Genomic DNA, 20,736 nt, shown 5'->3' on the forward strand with positions numbered 1-20,736 from the left:
TCAACCTTATAGACCAGCTATCCTAGTAGCATGGATACGAGCAGTCTAAGGCTAAGACTCTAGAGGGCGTGTTAAGCCAGCTGTTTTACCATCACATTACCCCTTGAACACCCAGTGAAAGGACACCACACAAGTGTTATGAAAATAAACAATGTATTTATTAGAATCACAACAACCCTGTACTCTTTATGAGGACAGGGTGCTAAGCACACAACAAAACTCTTATGAAAATACTTAAGTTAGCACGGTATACACAAATGCCCGAGGGGCACGAAAAACCATATACTTTAAAAGTGGAATGCGAAATTACTAGCAGGTAAGTACAGTACTAATAGGCTTTGGAATCGCTAGGACTTGACTAGGGAATCGTTAGATTACTTCTAGGAGGCCTAGGGGACTCGGGTGCAGAGTGTGCACTCTCACGCGGGATGCGGGGCAAAGTCTATGGAGGCTAGATTTCACAAAGTTAGTGTTCACGGGCGAACCCGACCTGGTAGGGAGAAAACGACAGTGGATCCTGACCCTAGGATAGTGAGGCTATGCTGGGACACCGAAGTGCCGAAGTTACCTAGCCCAGGGGCTGCAGCTGCATAGGTCTGAAAAGACGTCGGGAATCTCGTTGCCGGACCAGGAGCCTGGAAGAAGGAAGTTGCTGGCAGGCGACCAGTGAAGGAAAGTTCGATGGATCCAAGCCTGGATCAAGGAAGAAGAAAACCTGAAAGCAGAGGGGACCAAGTTCTTGAATCACTAGCCAGTGATTAAGTGGGCACCAGGCGAAGTCACCGCAGTCAGGTGAGTGGGCGCTGCTGGGCTCTGCAGTCTCTCGGACCAGGAGGCGTTGTCGGCGACCAGGATGGAGGTGCGAGCTGTCCCACGAAGGTTCTTGCTGTCGACGTCGCTGGACCCAGGATTGGGCAACAAGTCTTGGCAAATGCAAGGCCCACGCGGTGGACCTAAAATGGCGTCTTAGCCGGACCAGGAGGGTCCAGGGTACTTCTCCGATGGAGGGAAGCAAGGGCCAGTCTAGAGCAACCAGACTAGCAGCAGTGATGTCGTCGGGCGTCGTTCAGAAGGCCACAAGCCAGCGGGCTAGTAGCCAAACAACGCGGTGAGCAGCAAAAAGCAGAAGGGCCCCACACAGATCGTGGAGATGCTGGGAGGCTGCACTTCGGTGCTGGAGCTGCTCAGAGTCGGGGCTTCTCGGACCCCAAAGCACTCACCAGGAAATTACTCGGCGGGCTTGCTGTGCAGAAGTCGTGCAGTCTTGAAGATGGCCGGTCCCTCGAGGTCTCGTCACACCCACGAATCTCAGCGTGACTGATGATGTAGGTAGAGGTCAGAGGTGCCAGGGAAGCCGGTTCTCGTCGAGCTGGGCAGTCTTGATCCGGAGGAGAGACTTGCAGCAGACCGCAGTGTTCTTAAGATGGTGCCTGCGGATGCAGGGTGACTACTCCTTATTCACAAGGGAGAAATCTTAGGAAGAAGTCTTGAGTTCCTTTCGTGGAAAGTAGTTTCAGGATTCAAAGATGATCTGATTTGGAAGGGGGCCAGTTCCTACCTTTATCCTGTAAAAAGGGGCTGGCCCGCGACTAAGTCCTGCCCTAGGGGTGGGACCAGGAGGGGGGTGGTTACACCCACTTCCTTGGCGGGCTTTTCCCCAGCACAGGGTCTGGAGTGACCCTGGAACTGGTTCCAGCCAGCCTATGCACAGTGAGCACCGGGGTGCCACGTGCAGTCACCTTCCTCTGAAGCCCTGCCTACCTACAATACACAAAACCCTGTCTGGGACGGTGCTGGCACCGCCCCTGGCAGGAAACCCTTTGTCCTTATCTCCTGCTCTGGGAGGACTCCCAGCAGCAGGAGGGCAGACTTGTGTCTCGGTGGCAGCATCCATTTTGTGGATGCTAAGGCTCTGTCTGACTTTAACCGGGGTTAGGGGTTACATACATGTCGTGTCCCTCTAGAAGGGTGGAATGCTAACCCCGTCGCCAGAATTGGCGAGGGGTTAGTATTCCAATTCGTATGACACCTTACTCGACATGTTTTGATAAAGCGATACCAGAGTTGGCATATAACCGCGAGGATTATAATGCACTTAAGAGTATATGGTATGCGATATCATGGAAACGGCTAAGGGATGGATCCCGAAAGCCGTAGACAGGCTCAGCTCATGCCAGAGCACCATCTCACACGATTCCAAGCACTCTGCCTTCAGGATTGTTAAGGCCTGCCATAGGAGTGACTGATAGGAGATCTGTGTGTCCATTTTAGGGTTAGATATAGGTATACTATATCTAAAGCAAAGGGTGATTACACCACCTTGCCCCAGCTGTCGTGCAGCCAGTTGTGTCCGATTTGGATGGCCAGCCAGGGGTGGCATAATACATGCTGCAGCCCCTGGTAGGCCCTGGGTACACCTATGCCCTGGGTACCTAAGGTACACTGTACAGGGACTGATAAGGTGACTCAGTATCCAATTAGATATGTACCTAAGGTACATGGAATCCATTTTACAGAGAGAGCAGTAGGCCTGGGGTCCTGAATAGCAGGGCCCCAGGTCAACTAAGTCAGAAAACCAGCAAAACACCAGGCAAAAAGTTGGGGGCAACCATAGTCAGGGATCTACCTTCCTACAGCCGTTCCGTCCTCCAGGACTTTCTGGTGTGATTATTGGTTCACAGACCCACCACCGGGGTTGGTATTGCTGGGGTATCTATTCTAAGGTAAGGTATCCATCACTGACGCGTCTCTTTCAGATGCACAAGTTACTACTTGTGTAACGATATTTCTCTTCCAGGGGATACTCATTAATAGTCATAAGCACTGAATTATCTCCGCCCATGAGCGGAGATAATTCAGTGCTTATGACTCTAATGAGTATACCCCTGGAAGAGAACTAGGATTACAGGTAAGTAACTAATCCATCTGTAAGAGACATTAGTTAGTGATAGATTCCTTACCGACTCACCCATCCTCCCCGTTTTGCGAACCGATATCTAGGGTTAAGGTCATCCCCTTTCAGGGCCCTAGTTTCAATGGCACCAGCGTTGGTTTTTAGCATGGCTCAGCGCTTCTGGCGCGGAAAAGCTTAAGAACTGACGTCAGCACGTGGAGGTGGCGTCTAAGTACTCCGACGTCATCACGGCGCCCACGACGCCGACGACTGACGCGGAGCCGCAGACGACGCCTACCGACACGCAAGGGTACTGCTACGCAAAAATTTCCGGATCCAATCTGACGCCTGGGGATATTCTACGGTAAGGAGTCTATCACTAACTAATGTCTCTTACAGATATATCGTTACACAAGTAGTAACTTGTGCTTTAAGTCTTACGGGACCTGCTGTCGCAATATGTCAGTGGCAGACCCCCACTACGTCTGTCTCTACTGCCTGGAACACGATCACGACACCACTCCTGTATGGACTGTCTGGCCATGGCCCCGAAGGCCTTGAGGGAGCGGTGCCGGTAGTTGCTCGAGGTCCGGCACTCATCCTAGTGCCGTTCACGGTCCTAGGGCCGCTCTAGAGAACGCTCGCGGGGCCACCGTCATCGCTCCCCGGGCTCAAAGGCTTCACCCTCTGATTCGGGTAAGAGACGACACAAAAAGAAGTCATAGAAGCGTTGTCGCTCTCTGACGTTCTCCTGACGGTATCTGGATGCGGACGAGGGGGACAGGGGTTCTGCCCCTGCGGCTCCTTCGGAGCTAGGGAGTACTGCGGCCTACCCACCATATCCGGGTCAGTCTGCGACTTCCGCACAGGTGCAAGAATTTCTTGCTACTGTGGACCGCCTGTTTAGGCCTCTGGCTCCCACCGGCGCGCCTTTAGGCCCCGCGGCCCTGTGTCAGGATCCTGTTGGACCAGCGGCTCCGGCCTTGGTGCCGCAGGATCCTGCGCTGCTGGCTCAGTCCACGGCGCCACAAGGTCCCGCACTGCCGGCACCAGCACCATCCTCGGCTCCACCCCCGGCGCCGCAGTGGATACCATTGGTTTCGCCCCTGCCCAGGTTTCAGGACCATTTTGTTCCTACCTGGGATCCACATTGGCACACGGCGCCGGTTGGTCCTCGTCCGGTGCCATTCCCAATGCCTTTTGTGCCTTCCCCGGCCCCTGCCCTGCTGCCGTGGTTTGTAGCACATACGGCGGATGGGGAGGACGACTGGGAGTGGTCAGAGGACCCGCTTGCTAGTCAGTGTGACTCCGAGTAGGACTGAGCGGACGAGTTAGAGAAGGGCGGCAGCCTTGATGTCTCCTCTGACCTGGGATTTGCCTCTCCTCCGCCTACCGTGGAGGAGGGCGCTTCTTACACGGTGGTGCTCCGTCGGGCAGCTGAGGTACTCAACCTTTACCTCCCTACAGTGACCCTAAAAACAAATCTCCTCACTGAGCTGCTCCAGACGTCGTCCACTTCGTCAGAGCCCCTGCTGCTGTTTAATGATGCCCTATCTGACGTCTTACTGGGCACTTGGTCGTGGGCGGCCACAGGGACCCCTGTGGATAAGAACATCGCAGGCGTCATCGCCCGGCTCCGGGTGACCCGGCATTACTGACCACTCATCCTACGCCTGAGAGTCTGGTCATCCAAGCCTGCACGTTCCAGAGTTCCTTTCCCACGGCTCCCCTGGATAAGTACTCTTAAGAAACTGGATCAATTCGGTAAGCGGTTGTTCTACTCGGCCAGCTTAGGGCTGCGGTCGGTGAACACTGCATGCCTATTGGGCCGCTATTCCCACGCGGTGTGGGATACAGGTGCACAGGTGTTGCCTCGGTGTCCTGAAGAGACCCAGGCTGTGCTGTCCCAAGCTGTTGCTGAGGGTAAGGATGCGGCTAAGTTCGCCATTCGGTGTGGTTTGGACACCGCGCATTCGCTAGGTAGAGCAATTTCTACTACTGTGGCACTTCGTCGCCACGCCTGGTTGCGGTCTACCGGGTTCTCACCAGACGTCCAGAGTTCACTCATGGACATGCCATTTGATGGCACTAGACTGTTTGTTCATAAAGCCGACTGTGCTGGAGCGTTTTAAGGATTCTCAGGCCATGGCCAAGTCCTTCGGTCTTACCACGAAAAGCCCTGCCACTCCTGGTTTTTGTTCCCTTTGTGGCACTGGAAGGGGCACCCAGGCACGTTCCTTCAGCAAGCCTGTGCAGAACCAGCCTCAGAGCGGGTGCGGTTTCCGCAGGGCCGTAGTCTGGCAATCAGCGTTGGGGGTCAGTCCATCTCCGCCGCTTCAACCTCCAAACCTTCCTAATCCGATCTTTGGGGGGCACCCCACGCCAGTGGGTGGCAGGATCCGCCATCACCTCCCCGACTGCCAGGCTATCATATCAGATACATGGGTGTTGCAGATCATCCGCAAGGGTTACTCCCTACCCTCTTGGCCAAGGGGGGCATAGAGTGCGTTCCTGAGCAGAAGGGAGTGGTTGTTGTTCCCACTACTTTCTGGTTCCCAAGAAGGACAAAGAGGGTTTGTGTCCCCTTTTGGACCATCGGAATGTCAATCGATTCCTTCGGAAGGAGAAGTTTAAGATGCTGACTCTGGCTCAGGTTTTGGCTGCCCTTGACCCTAGAGACTGGATGGTAGCGTTGGACTTGCAGGACACATATTTTAACATCCCCGTCCTGCCGGCCCACGGTAGGCCAAGAGCATTTTTAGTTTGCAGTGCTCCCTTTCGGCCTTACCAGTGCCCCTCAGGTGTTCACTTAAGTGATGGCGGTGGTCGCAGCTCATCTGCGCAGGTCAGGGGTGTCCGTCTTCCCCTACCTCGACGACTGGTTGTTGAAGGCGGACTCGCCCCAGACAGTCGTCACCCACCTTCAGACTACTGCCGACCTCCTGCATTTGTTTGGGTTCTCCATCAACGTTCCGAAGTCGCACAGGAGTCCCTCTCAGAAGCTCCCCTTCATCGAAGCTGTTCTGGATTTGCCGCAGTTTCGGGTTTATCCTCCCGAGCAGCGAGTCCGGGATATTCAGGCTATGAGTCCGATCTTTCAGCCTCTGTCCCGGGTTTCAGTCACAAACTACATGAGGAACCCTTCATGTGTTTAGACCTACCGGGTATTGTGACGCCTGGTTAGTACATTATTCTGAGTAGTTCCAGTTCTACCAGGTGTTAAACTATTTAGTCTCATGGTTGATGTGTGTGCAGCCACAACACCAGTCCTTAAATTTTACTTGTAGATAGTTTCCGTCCTCTCCCACCCCTCCCCCCTCTGGTCCTGACGAATCGCCTGAAGATTGTTCATTTTTTGGCGAGAAACATGTTGACCAATTACTTATGAGCGCCACAACCTGAGACATTACCTCAGCCTTGCACCTTATAGTTTTGTTTTTATTTAGGGTAGGAGACCCCCTGATTAAAGTCGTTTTTGTAGGTACTCCCAGACCTATTTTACATTCACTTTCAACATCTACAGACACGAGGCCTCCAACCCGCACTTCAACACACGGCTATTGGAAAATGATCTCCGTTAAAGTGCCCCTACTATAGGGAGCCCGTCTGGAATTGCACCGCCGACCCGATGAGGAGCAGCCCGATGAAGCATGACACTCTACAGGGTGTGTGAGGGCATTGCAATCCAGTACATTTTATTTACATGTCAGTAGAAAATGAATGTTTTTTTGGACCGTAATGTGCTTATGTTAATGTTGATATGTTAAACAGACTTAAAGCTCTATCACCCCACGGGAATCCTGGCGCTGACCTACACTAACTCGAACATTTACATATGTCGCAGGGAAAATCGCACTCATGAAAGATAAAGGGGACCGAGACCGCACCCTTAGGATAGAGCCAGGTCTTTAATTTCCTTCTAAACTGCAAGAGATCTTGTGTCTGAGACTGATCGGGAGTTCATTGCAGAGCCGGGCGGCTGCAGAGCTAAAAGCTCTTTCTCCCATTTTTGTTCTTATAAACTTAGGTGCTTTCAAAAGTTTAGCTGACGCTCGCAAGCTTCTGGTAGGAGCATACCATTTGATCTTGCTCTGCAGCGGTTTAGGCCCCAGCCCATGTAGAGACTTCAATACAATACAGAGTGATTTTGAACTGAATCCTCTGACCTGGGGACCCAGTTAAGCTCATTAAGAGCCAGGGCGGCTGATGATCAACGTGGTCTCATAAGGGCGAGCTTAGCCACAATTATCTGAATTCTCTGGAGCCTCTCAATCAGATACTTTGGGGCCTCCAACAGCAGGGCCTTGCAGTAATCCAACCGGCTCAAAACACTTCTCATAATCTGTGCCGTAGTTGAAATTGGCAGCAGTGGGAGGATCTTCCGTAGCACTCATATAAGGGAAAAACTAGTCCCCACTGTTTTATTTTCTTGAGTTTCTAAACTCAACCGGTCAGTTACTACCCCCAGATTGCGTACTGCCTCAGAAGGTATCAATGGCTTATCCACGGGGATTGGCCACAAGTTTGTCGGAAGAAGACTTGGAACTTTCTTGGCTGTACAGCATAAAATCTGTTTTATCACTGTTTAATTGCAGAGTTATTTTTAAGCCATTGTGCAGTGTCCTGCATACATGATGACATTTACTGGTGGAGGGCTATAGCTTTTGTTTTCAGTTACAAATCAAGGCAAGCATTGCAGTGATCTCTGCAAAGGTTTGATGCTTTTCATCTTTAAATCCTGATTAGTCTGGGTTTCCTTTTTAGTGTACTCCAACGCGCTTCAGGAGTCTGCCAATAGCATCTTGTACAATGGGTTGATCGAGGAGCTTGTGGATGTCCTTCAGATCACAGACAAGCAGCTGATGGTGAGTGGCTCCTTTCATGTTTCCATTTACAACTGGCTTTAGTTACCTTTTTTAATTTCACCCTATAGAACTTCCACTAATATTTTGTAAATAAACTTGGTTTGCTTCCTATACTTTTGTATGCTGTACTGTTCTTATTTTCAGTTGGAAACCATGTTTCTCTGCTTGCTTTTGGAGCTTTTAAGAAACTTTCCCTATGAGCATTATTTTTACATTGCTAGGACATCAAAGCTGCCTCTTTAAGGACGTTGACTTCTATTGTCCACTTGGAGAGGACACCTAAGCTCAGCAGTATTATCGATTGCACTGGGACGGCCTCGTACCACGGCTTCTTACCTGTGTTAGTTCGAAACTGCATTCAAGCCATGATTGGTAAGGCTTTTATTTGCTTTCTGCTTGTTCGCTTGTCATTAACCCCTTCTGACTTTTTGTTCATGATAGTCTCCTGATTCTTTGTTATTGTAGATCCCTCGATGGAGCCTTACCCTCACCAATTTGCTACAGCGCTCTTCTCGTTTCTCTATCATTTGGCTAGCTATGATGCCGGAGGGGAGGCTTTGGTTTCTTGTGGTATGATGGAAGCCCTTTTGAAGGTAGGCAGACTACTGTTTGTGTGGATAGTTGTCGGCAGAGGTTGTTCAGCTTTTCTGCAGGCTTCTTAGTCTGCAGTTGTGAGTGCTTGGAGAGAGGCTGAAGCGGCATCACTGAAGTGGTATTTTTTAAGACTTTAACTTGAAAGAAGTTGCACAAACTCTGTAAAATCTTAGCTTTAAAAAAAAATCTGCAAAATGTGGTGGTTTATGCCTGGGTCTTGGGCTTCCTTTTGTTGCTGCAGACCAGTACCCCATTTTCCAAGGTATCTACTGAAGTGATTTTTACTTTTTTTTAGGTGATTAAGTTCCTGGGGGATGAGCAGGACCAGATCACGTTTGTGACCCGTGCTGTACGTGTGGTGGACCTGATCACAAACCTGGATATGGCAGCCTTCCAGTCTCACAGTGGGCTGACTATCTTCATTGCCAGGTTGGAGGTACGGCATAGTTCTCAGTGGCTTTTGTTGGCTCATTTGTTATTTCCAAGTCTCTGTCTGACATACTGCAGTGGGAGGCAGAGCGAACACTTGATAGCAGTAGGTGAAGCCTCCAAGGGCGCAGGTGACCAGCAGTTAAAGGCCAGACTGAAAGGTGTTTGCAGGAGCATTACGTTTGATATTGGGTTACAGGTTAACTCGGTTTGCAAGATTCTTTTTAGCAGTTTATAAATGTAACATAGGCATACACATAATCATATTTACTATTGGAGTTTTAGCAAAGTGTGTAGAGGCCAGCATAGATCTGTGAACATATGGTAATCTCAGTTTACCGTTCTATGCATCAATGTAGGAAAGTGCCCTTTCTGCATGGTTGCCCTCGAACGTTTTGCCAGATTTCTGATGCAATTTGAGTGAGTATGCCTAGGGTCCCTGCCAGTCAGGTTACCAGGGCCCGTGTTCTCTCCCTAACCTGTACCATTGTTGCCAACATTTGCAGAACTCTGGCCTACCTATAAGTCCCTTGTAAAGGGTCCCTATGCTACCAAGGGAATGGTAGCCAGGGAAAGGCCCCTGAGGCCTGCTGCATGTATTATGCCACCCACAGAGACCTCTCGCCACAAACACGCACCACTGCCATTGCAGCCTGCGTGATGTTCACCTAAAAGTGAAGTCGACATGTCACACAGCCCTGTGTATAAACAGAATGGAGCCATGTCGGGTCCCCAGGTAAGCTGCAAAGGCATATGCATACATGAATCCAATGAGTCAAGTCTTTACCACATTATTACAATTTAATCTTCTTTTTTTTACTTTTATTCCCGAACCTAGTCAAATAGAAGATTTGATACTCCTGATGAAGGGATCTATCCTGAAATGCATTGGGTACTTTTAAAGATTGTGACATGTGGAAACTCGACCTTTCTCGTGCTACTGTGAATAGCCCAGAAGGGCGATTTTCAGAATCATGTGTAAAATGACATGGAGAACAATGAAAATTTGAAGAATGAAAAAAAACACTGACAAAGATTACATTGTGATAATGTGGTAAAAGACTTTTGCCCCATTTGATTCATGTATAAGTATGGCTGTGCAGCTTGTGTGGCGACCTGATGTAGCTCCCTTTTGTTTATATTCAGCAATAAGTGTTTGGGCTAGCGCATCAAGCTTGCATGTCTCAAAAGCTGTTGAGCATCTCAAATAGTTGGAGTATATTGGGGTGCATTCTACCACTCATGGTGTACACATCCCTCTGTACCATGCCTGCCCATCACTGCATGAGGCATAGTTAAATCACTCTTAAGGCACAGTGCCCTGACCTCATGTGAGGACCTATCTGCATGAGCAGACAGGCCCCTATAATATCTAAGGCCGTTCTTGGTTATTATAAGGGCCCTGTAAAGCCATCCTGAGTCTATGGTCTAGAAACTGGTCATTACGAGTCTCCTAGCACCATAATGGCTTTAGTGAACCCTGGGAGGTTTGGTATCCAGCATCTCAGAATTAAAGACCTGCACTGATTCCAGTGTCAGATTTATTATTCCATTCACTCAGGGGTCCCTTCTAGATGGGACCCCTGAACCAAACCCACCACTGGTGGGTTCTGACTAGTGACCACCAGCCTGCCACCACCAACAAAGTTTCTGGATCCCTGGGGTGAGATCTGTCCCTCCTTGGGCCCAGAAACTAGGCCTTTCCTCACCTCACAGGTCAGGAAGAGCAATCTGTGGCCCGGGAGCTTCAAAGGCGTTGCCACCTTTGCAGTCCGACCTCTAGCCTCTCCTGCTATCGGGAGCAGGCCCCCTTTCTGTCTCTCCTTTTTCGGCAGGAAGACGGGCGTGGAAAAAGTGGACCAACCCAGAAGGTGTGCCCACTCTTCTAACCTCACCCCTCAGGTGGGGTGAGCGTTGTAAGGGTGTAGTCACGCTATGGACAGTAGCCCCTTGGCTAAGACCCCTAAAATGCCTCTCTAAATACAGTATATAGGGGGCAGCCCTGAACCCAAAATTCAGATTCGACTTGACAAAAATTAGTAGGACCGAATAACTGTATTGCAGAGAAGAGGTCGACAACTGCTTTGGCTCCAGCCCTACTGACCAGTCTCCTGCTCTGAACCCCTGCAAGCTGAAACTGGCGAGTCCTGCAGCCTCCAAGAACCCCTGTATCCTGCCCTCCCTTCCAAAAAGACTGATTTCCCGTGGACACTGGAATTGTCCAACAACCCCATCCAGGACTGCAGATCCAGTTGGAACCAGGAGTCCTCACCACTCTACACCCGACGCCCATGGCCCGAGTCAGCGGGCCAGCACCCAAATGAGGGTCCTCCTGCCATCCTGACTTGGAATCCAGTGTTTGATGACCGCCTCTGACTTTCTCCCCGATGCCTGCAGCCTCCCGAATGGTCCTACCCCCCACCGTATCCGGTGAGAAGAAGCAGACACGAAAAGACACCCCTGCATCTGCAGCCCCTGAGCTGTGGGTTGCCGACCGACTCTCCTGTACCTCACTAGCTTCACCCTCCAGTCACAGGTTCGCTTTTAGCAGTCCTCTGGCTCCACCCTGTAATCCTTTTCCTCGACCAGCAACCTCCATAGGAAAGCATTGGGCTCCTCGCACCTGGCCGCCCCTGCGCTGCTGGTGGTGTGGACTTGGTGATGACCTTGGACCACCTTTGACCACCTTTGCCCATACCTTAACCCCAGGAGCTTGCCTTCCAAAACTGTGGCCTGCCTGCCTGTGAGCAGCCACCAACTGAAGTGCCCCTTAGCCCCATTCAACAAGGCTGACTCCACCATCGCACCCCAACTCCGAAACATCATCAACACCTCCTTCAACACCGCCACCTTCCCGGAGAGCTGGAAGCATGCCGAGCTCAGCGCCCCACTGAAGAAACCAACGGCAGACCCCACCGACCTCAAGAACTTCCGCCCCATCTCGCTCCTCCCTTTTCCTGCCAAAGTCATCGAGAAGATCGTCAACAGACAGCTTGCCGCCTTCCTCGAGACGAACGGATCCCTCGACCCCTCGCAGTCCGGTTTCAGAGCCAACCACAGCACCGAGACCGCCCTCATCGCAGCCACCGACTACATCCGATCCCTGCTCGACAACGGGGAAACAGCGGCACTCATCCTCCTGGACCTCTCCGCAGCGTTCGACACTGTCTGCCCCGCACCCTAGTTCAACGCCTCCACAACATCGGCATCCAAGAGAAGGCACTGGAGTGGATCCATCTCGTTCCTCGCCGGAAGAACGCAGTCCGCCTCCCCCCCCCGTTTCGATCCGAGGCCACCGAAGTCATCTGCGGCGTACCGCAAGGATCTTCACTCAGCCCCACCCTCTTCAACGTCTACATCAGACCTCTTGCAGCCATCGCACGCCAACACAACCTCATCATCTCCTACGCTGACGACACCCAGCTGATCCTCTCCCTCACCAGAGACCCTGACACCGCCAGAAACAGCCTACACGATGGGATGAAAGACGCCGCCTTAAACTGAACTCAGACGAGACGGAAGTCCTCATCCTGGGACCATCGCCCTCCGCATGGGACGACTCCTGGTGGCCCCCAGCCCTGGGCACCACTCCCAAGCCAACAGACCATGCACGCAACCTGGGCTTCATCCTGGACTCCTCCCTCTCGATGACCAGACAAGTCAACGCCGTCTCCTCATCATGGTTTCACACCCTACGCATGCTTCGCAAGATCTTCAGATGGATCCCGACCGAAACCAGGAAGACGGTCACCCAGGCCCTCGTCACCAGCCGACTGGACTACGGAAACACCCTCTACGCCGGAACCACAGCCAAGCTACAGAAAAGACTCCAACGAATCCAGAACGCCTCCGCCCGACTCATCCTGGACATCCCCCGATGCAGCCACATCTCCGGTCACCTGAGGGACCTGCACTGGCTCCCCGTCAACAAAAGGATCACGTTCAGGCTTCTCACCCACGCACACAAGTCTCTCCACGACCTGGGCCCCAAGTACCTCAACGACCGCTTGACCTTCTACACGCCCACCCGCCAGCTACGGTCTACCAGCCTCGCCCTCGCTGCCGTACCACGCATCCGAAGAGCCACCGCCGGAGGCAGATCCTTCTCCTACCTGGCGGCCAAGACAGGGAACTCCCTCCCCATCCACCTTCGGCTGACCCAGGACCATCTCGCCTTCAGGAGACAACTCAAGACCTGGCTGTTCGAGCAGTAGCGGACCCCTTCCCCCAAGCGCCTTGAGACCCTTCCAGGTGAGTAGCGCGCTATACAAGTGTTATGATTGATTGGTTGATTGGCTAACATTGGCACCCTTGCACTCTTCTGCTTGCCACCCTAGTGCTGCTGGTGGTGGTGCACCTTGAGTGCTGAACTGAACCTTGGGAAACCTTTGTTCTAACCCTCAAAACTCAGTTTCCAAAATGGTTTCCTTACCTGGAAACCTCACACTTTGTTTTTCTCCATAGGATTGTATGGTGAGGTTGTAGGAGAGTGGGGTCTGCAATCCCATGGCCACCCCAGATTTTTGCCTTTTGCTTCACTGGTTTACGACTTTCCCTGGCTGTGGGCCTGCTAATCAGACCCACAGCCTAGCTGTTCTCTCTCTAAATTACAAGCATGTATCTTAGGTGCATTTACCAATTGGTACTGGGCCACCTTATCAGTCCCTGTACAGTATACCTTAGGTATCCAGGGCATAGGTGTACCCAGAGCCTACCAGGGGCTGCAGCATGTATTATGCCACCCCTGGCTGGCCACCCAAATCTGACACAACTGGCTGCACGACAGCTGGGGCAAGGTGGTGTAATCACCCTTTGCTTTAGATATAGTATACCTATATCGAACCCTAAAATGGACACATATATTCCTATCAGTCACTCCTATGGCAGGCCTTATCAATCCTGAAGGCAGAGTGCTTGGAATTATGTGAGATGGTGCTCTGGCATGAGCTGAGCCCGTTTGCAGCTTGCGGAACCAAGTCCTTATAGCTGTTCCATGATAACGCTATACCATATACTCTTAAGTGCATTATAATCCTCGCGGTTAAATGCTAACTTTGGCATAGCATTATCAAAACATGTCGAGTAAGGTGTCATATGGATTGGAATACTAACCCCTCGCCAATTCTGGTGACGGGGTTAGCATTCCACCCTTCTAGAGGGACACGACATGTATGTAACTGTGAACCCCGGTTAAAGTTAACTCGAGCCTCAGCATCACAAAATAGATGCTGCCACCACAGACACAAGTCTGACCTCCTGCTGCTGGGAGTCCTTCCAGCAAGGGAGACTCAAAGGGTTTCCTGCCTTGGGAGGTGCTAGCACCACCCCAGACAGGATTTTGTGTATTAGGTAGGCCAAGGCTGAAGGGAATGAGACATGCCTGGGGCACACAAGGTGCCCTGTGCATACACCGGTTCCAACCAGTTGCTGGGGCACTCCAGCCCCAGCTCTGGCGGGAACCTGGACAAAGGATAGGGGGTGTAACCCCCCTTCCTGGTCCCACCCAAGGGAGGGACCTAGTTGTAGTGCAGCCCCCTTTAGCTGAATAAAGGTAGGAGCTAGCTGGTCCCATTCCAAATTAGATTACTCTTGACAACTTCCACGAAGAACTCTTGACCTTCGACCTCCTGGACACCAGAAGACTGAAGAATCTCCCCTATGGTCAGGGAGTGACCATCCTGCTTCGCAGGCACCATCAAGCTCCTGTGCGGTTTGCTGCAAAGTCCTTCCATCCCGGAATCCGACGACCCAGATCGACAAGACCCGGACCTCCAGACCTCTCTGACTTCTACCCACATCCACAGAACAGCTGAGACCCGTGGGTGCGACGAGCAACGTGGAGACGGCCATCTTGAAGAAACCTGCACAGCGCTTCCAGCACGACCTCTGAGGGTTTCTCAAGTGAGTGCATTGGGGACTGAGAAGCCCCACACCGACGCAGCTCCTGCACCAAAGACCAGCCCCCCAGCATCCTCGTGATCTGCGTGGGGCCCTTTTGCCTGGTTGCTGCCCTTCCTGTTGTCTGGTCACTTGCCGGCTGGCTTGTGCCCTCTGAGACGACGACCCGAAGATTTCGACACTGCTAGTCTGGTCCCCCAGACTGGCCCTTGCTCCCTTGTGAAAGAGGAGCACCCCGGACCCTCCTGGTCCCCACAAGACGCCATCTTTGTTCCACCGCGTAGCTTGCATTAGCCAAGGCCTGTTGTCCAGATCGACGATCCGACACCGCCAACAGCAGCAGACTACGTGGGACAGCTCGTGCCTCCAGTCTGGTCGTGAAGAGCAGCTCCTGGTCCGCGCAGCTACAGAGAGAAGCGACCCTTCCTTCACCTGAACGCGGCGACAGCCCCTGGTTCCCTCCTGGTTCCAGCACCGTCACTGGCTAGTGACCAAGACTCTGTCCCCTTCCTTTTCAGGACTTCCTTCTTCCTAGTTCCATCCTTGGAACCACCGGACTCCTCCATCTGGCTGCCTGCCAGCAACTTCTTGTTTCAGGCATCACCGGGACCAACACAGCAAACCCGACGCAACTTCAGCCCTATGCACCCGCAGCCTGTGGGTTAGGTAACTAAAGCTTCTAGGTGCTGACGTCGGTGTCCACTATCCTAGTGTCCAGGTCCACTGTTTTCCCTCCATCCAGCCGGGTTCGTCCGGAATCCGTAACTTTGTAAACTGTAGCATCCATAGACGTTGGTACGCATCCCGCGTGAGAGTTTCCACTCTGCACGTGAGTCCTGTGGCCTCCTGCTCCTTACTTACCTAGTTCGTAGCGTAGTCCCAGCGATCCTCCAGCCTCTGGATCTCCTTACAGTATTTTCCTTCCTCGCATTCCATTGTTTTGAGTATATGGTTTGTCGTGCCCCTAAGGCACTTGTGTAGATATTGTGTGAACTCTTATTTCTTTTGTAGTATTGTCATGTGCTTAGCCCTCTGACCTCATAAACAGTTCAGAGGTGTTGTTATTAATAAATAGATCGTTTATTTTCATAACAGCCTGTGGTGTCCTTTCATCTGGTATTCAAGGGGTTATATTGTGGTAAAACAGCTGGCTTCACATGCCAAAAGAGTTTAGCCTAAGACTGCTTTGTCCATGCTACCATTAGGATAGCTGGTCTATAAGGTTGACTTGCAACCAATCACCATAAGGGGTGTTTGGACTGATACAAGGTGATCACTAGAACTAGTGAGCATCATATATCAGGTCAACTTCTCACACCTGCCTTCCCTTCAAAGATCATCTCCCATGAACACCGGACTTGTTCAAACTGCAGCTTCTGGTGCCAACGAGAAACCGCAAAGCCAGCCCACTCTGCATCCGCCGAAACTGTCCCGAGCGGAAAAATAGTAGGCAGGGCTTTAGAGGAAGGTGACTGCAAGTGGCACCCCGGTGCTCACTGTGCATAGGCCGGCTGAAACCAGTTCCAGGGGCACTCCAGCCCCTGGCCTGGGGAAAGCCCGCCAAAGGAGAGGGGTGTAACCACCCCCCTTCGTAGTCCCACCCATAGGGCAGGACTTAGTCGCGTGCCAGCCCCCTTTTGCAGGATAAAGGTAGGAGCAGGCCCCCTTCCAAATCAGATCATCTTTGAATCCTGAACCGACTTTCTACGAAAGGAACTCAAGACTCTTCCTAAGATTTCTCCCTTGTGACTAAGGAGTAGTCACCCTGCAGCAGCAGGCACCATCCAAGCATCGCGGTCTGCTGTAAGTCTCTCCTCCAAATCAAGATTGCCCAGCTCGATGAGAACCGGCTTCCCTGGCACCTCTGACCTCTACCTGCATCTTCAGCCCAGCTGAGACCCGTGGGTGTGACGAGACCTCGAGGGACCGGCCATCTTCAACACTGCACGACGCTTGTCCAGCACGACCACCGAGTGACCCTCGACCGAGTGCTTTGGGGTAAGAAGCCCCGACCCTGAGCAGCTCCAGCACCGAAGTTCAGCCCCCCTGCATCCACGAGATCTGCGTGGGGCCCTTCTGCTTGTTGCTGCCAACCGCGTTGTCCAGGTCGCTTGCCCGTTGGCTAGTGGCCCCCTCACGACGCCCCACGACGACAACCACTGCTGGTCTGGTTGCTCCAGACTAGCCCTTGCTCCCCTCCAAAAGAGGAGCACCCTGGACCCTCCTGGTCCACTCAAGACGCCATTTTAGGTCCACCGCGTGGGCCTTGCATTTGCCAAGACTTGTTGCCCAATCCTGGGTCCAGCGACGTCGACAGCAAGAACCTTCGTGGGACAGCTCGCACCTCCATCCTGGTCGCCGACAACACCTCCTGGTCCGAGAGACTGCAGAGCCCAGCAGCGCCCACTCACCTGGCTGAGGTGACTTCGTCCGGTGCCATCCTGGTGCCCACTCAAATCACTGGCTAGTGATTCAAAACGTGGTCCCCTCTGCTTACAGGTTTCTTCTTCCCTGATCCAGGCTTGGATCACCACGAACTTCTTCACTGGCCGCCTGCCAGCAACTTCTTTCTTCAGGCTCCTGGATCTTCAACGAGGGTTTCCGACGCAACTTCAACCCTATGCAGCCGCAGCCCCTGGGCTAGGTAACCTGAGTACTCCGGTGCTCCAGCATAGTCCAACACCCTAAGTGTTCGGATCCACTCTCGTTTTCGACCCACCTAGTCGGGTTCGCCTGAGAACAGTAACTTTGCAACTGCTAGCCTCCATAGACTTTTTCCCGCCTAACGCGTGAGAGTTCCCACTCTGCACACGACGTCCACAGGCCTCCTGCATCTAATCCCAGTGTTTAGAAATGTAGGCCTAGCGATTCCTGAGTCTAGAAAAGTATTACTTACCTGCTAGCAAGTTCGCATTCCACTTACTGAGTATATGGTTTTTCGTGCCCCTCGGGCATTTGTGTAAATTGTGCGACTTAAAGTATTTTCGTAAGAGTTTTGTTGTGTGCTTAGCTCCCTGACTCATAAAGAGTTCAGGGTAGTCTTGTTATAAATAAATATCTGTTTATTTTCATAACAATTTGTGTGGTGTCCTTTCACTTGGTGTTCAAGGGGTAATGTGATGGTAAAACAGCTGGCTTAACACGCCCTCTAGAGTCTTAGCCTTAGACTGCTCGTATCCATGCTACTAGGATAGCTGGTCTATCAGGTTGACTTACAACCAATCATCAATGAGGGTTGTCTGGACTGATACATAGTGATCACTAGAATAGTGAACACTGCACATCAGGCCAACTTCTCACATGTTGAACCTGTTTTGTACTGCCACAAAGTAACTTAGTTTCTTCAAAAGAGTTAAGCTGCAGCTGCTTACTGAGGTACTGTAATGCCTAAACTGTTATTAGTTTGTTTCATTCCAACCTAGAAAGTAATGACAAGTATTCTAAATAGCTTACAACCCATTTTTTCTCCTATAAAGTAACGTGTATGCTTCTACAAAACCAGTGCACACTGTACCTTGCAAAATATTGTTTTGAAAGTATCACTTGCCCGCTAATACCTACATCTTGGTTCTAGTAATAAAAACAACAAATTCAATTTGTTCTAGATTCAGTCTTTGAGTGTGACATCATTTCGTGCCTGAGTGTGTACAACAAATGCTTAACACTACTCTACTGTAGGAAGCGGTCTCTGTATATACCGTACCAAATAGAGTATAGTGTGTACAGAGTCCAGTGAAACCCCAAAGGCTTACAGAGGTAAAAGTAGACATTCCTCTCTGTTTGTGGTAGTGTGGGCGAGTATGATGCTGTGGAGTTCCTAATGACAACCTCCCAGCATCCTATACTCTTAATGGCATCACTGCACTTACAGTGCCTAGGAATGGCCCTGGGTACTGGAGGGGCACAGGGCTCATGCACCTGTACCCTCACCACTGGCACAGGGCACCCAGCTAGAGGGGTGACTGATGTATGCCAGGGCAGTGGGTTTGTGGGCATGGCACACAGGGATGTGTTACATGTCGACTCTTTGTTTAGTTCTGCACCAGGACACTGTCTGTAAAGGCATAATGTGGGTGTCAGGGTACAGGGCCATTAAGGGTGGCACAATAAGTGTTGCAGCCCTTAAGGGTCTTCTCTGGTCACCATGCCCTTGGTACCATTTACGAGGGACTGACACATGGCCAGAGATGTCAATTGGGTTTTAGTTTCAATACAGTTTTAGGGACTGAACACAGGCCCTCGGCACCAAATTAGCAGGAGCCCAGGGCACAGTACATCAGCAATTCAGCAAACAGTGGGGGCATACCATGCAAGAATGATGGCACTTTCTCACACTGAGAAATTGTGGATGGTGAAGCTCTAGCTCTTCTGAGTGGATATATTGGTAGATAAATCTAGATGACGGATGTCTTGATGGTACAGGCTGTCAAGCAAAGATACGGATGGTTGCTGTGCAGTATTTGTTCTCTGTTCCAGGACAGTAGAAAAGTGCCTAATCTGGGTCTTAAAGGGCCATCCTGGTGAATACCAATGTCTGTGGCCCCAGGTCGCCAGATGCTGGTTACCTAGCCCTGGCATTCTTTGTTGAACTGGTTTGAATCTAGGTCTAATTCACTGCTAGCCTTTCAGAGGTGTATGGGTCAGTGCATTGTGATCCACTGGAGACCTTGGCACGCAGTACGTCCAGCTACTTTCTATGGGATCTGCTGCCAGGCAGAGTGTGGATACACTAACTTTGGCGTTTGCCAGATTCCAACTGGCATGCAGAGTAAATGCCCAGACCGCATCACTGGTACTTTCCTGTATTTCTATAATAGCTTTACGATGGCATCTTCACATTTTCACTGTGTGCATCGGTGGGGCAAGACAATCCAGTCTGTGCTAATAGTTTGATGTTCGGGGCAGAAACACCGGTCATACAGTGCTTCTTCACTACCCTTTCTCTTTCTCAAGCATGAAGTGGACCTGTGCAGAAGTGAGTGTCCTTTTGTGATTAAGCCAAAGATACAGAGGCCCAGCACTGCTCAGGAAGGGGAGGAGATGGAGACAGATGCAGAAGGTAAGCTTTGGTATCGGCTCTCTGAACTATTTAAAATCTGTGACTAGCCCCTGCATTTGTACCCACTGCTTCTTGCATACTAACCGGACTTCCATAAAAGAACGCAACATGTTCTCTAATATTGCATCTTCATTTTCTAACTTTGGTACTTTTGAAGTATCTATGATTGCATTATTACTATGAAAAGTAATAGTCAAAATGGTTTGTTCGCATCAGTTATTTATTTTTGTTCTAGGTTTCTGTAACCTTTCTTCTTTTCACCTCATCTAGCCAACACTTGTGTCATTGGGTTTAGTCGCCTTGACTACTTCTGGTTTTCAATACATCCGGAGGCCTTCACAAGAGTCATCGTCTATATTCTAGTACGTGATGTCCAAAATAGACTCGTTGGTCGTGGTCTTCTATATTCTATATTCTTATGAAAGATGTCCAAAAAAGTAGACTCTACTTGCATTTTTAAATAGTGAGAAAGTGCCAATGCGCAATAAATCAAAAATATAAGGGAACTCCAGGGGGGATACATCCTCTGAAGAGACCCCCCTAGTACATGGGAATCCTCTAACCCTGGAATTGATTTAGTTGCATGATACCACACATGACCAGGTTAGTTGAAGCCATTTTGTAGTTGACTTCTTGAGTTTGCCACTACATACCTTAAGATGGCTTCCCCACACTCTCAAAGCATGGAGAATGGAGTCTGGGTTTGTAGGGATGCCTCTGCTCATGCAAGGGGCACCCTCGCACTTAAACCATGCACCCTGCCCTTGGGCTGCAGGGCCTACCTTAAGGGTGGCTTACAGTATTTAAGTGTAGTGACCGGGATGGAAGTAAACCTATTTGGAGTGAAAGGTTCATGCACCGTTTCACACAGGCTGCACCAGCCGGCCTATAGTCAGTTTGCATGCTGCAGCCCGTGGGAGATCCCTGGTGTTCCAATGCCCTGGGGGTTTAAAGGGGTACACGAGTATGCAGATTGTGGGGTGTAGAAAGTACCAGTC

The 20,736-nt window shown here is 51.1% G+C and overlaps 1 protein-coding gene across 2 annotated transcripts in view; it reads left to right on the plus strand.

Annotated features, from left to right (window-relative positions):
* Positions 1 to 20,736, plus strand: part of HUWE1 (HECT, UBA and WWE domain containing E3 ubiquitin protein ligase 1) — a 1,655,742-nt gene that overhangs the window by 263,037 nt on the left and 1,371,969 nt on the right. For both annotated transcript variants that reach the window (XM_078664564.1, XM_078664565.1), the window contains 5 exons: positions 7,658 to 7,758; positions 7,980 to 8,130; positions 8,224 to 8,351; positions 8,648 to 8,788; positions 19,633 to 19,738. In XM_078664564.1, the coding sequence (XP_078520690.1) occupies positions 7,658 to 7,758; positions 7,980 to 8,130; positions 8,224 to 8,351; positions 8,648 to 8,788; positions 19,633 to 19,738 (627 nt within the window). The remainder of the gene's footprint in view (positions 1 to 7,657; positions 7,759 to 7,979; positions 8,131 to 8,223; positions 8,352 to 8,647; positions 8,789 to 19,632; positions 19,739 to 20,736) is intronic.

Source organism: Lissotriton helveticus, chromosome 10 (genome assembly GCF_964261635.1).
Source record: "Lissotriton helveticus chromosome 10, aLisHel1.1, whole genome shotgun sequence".
Classification (NCBI taxonomy): domain Eukaryota; kingdom Metazoa; phylum Chordata; class Amphibia; order Caudata; family Salamandridae; genus Lissotriton; species Lissotriton helveticus.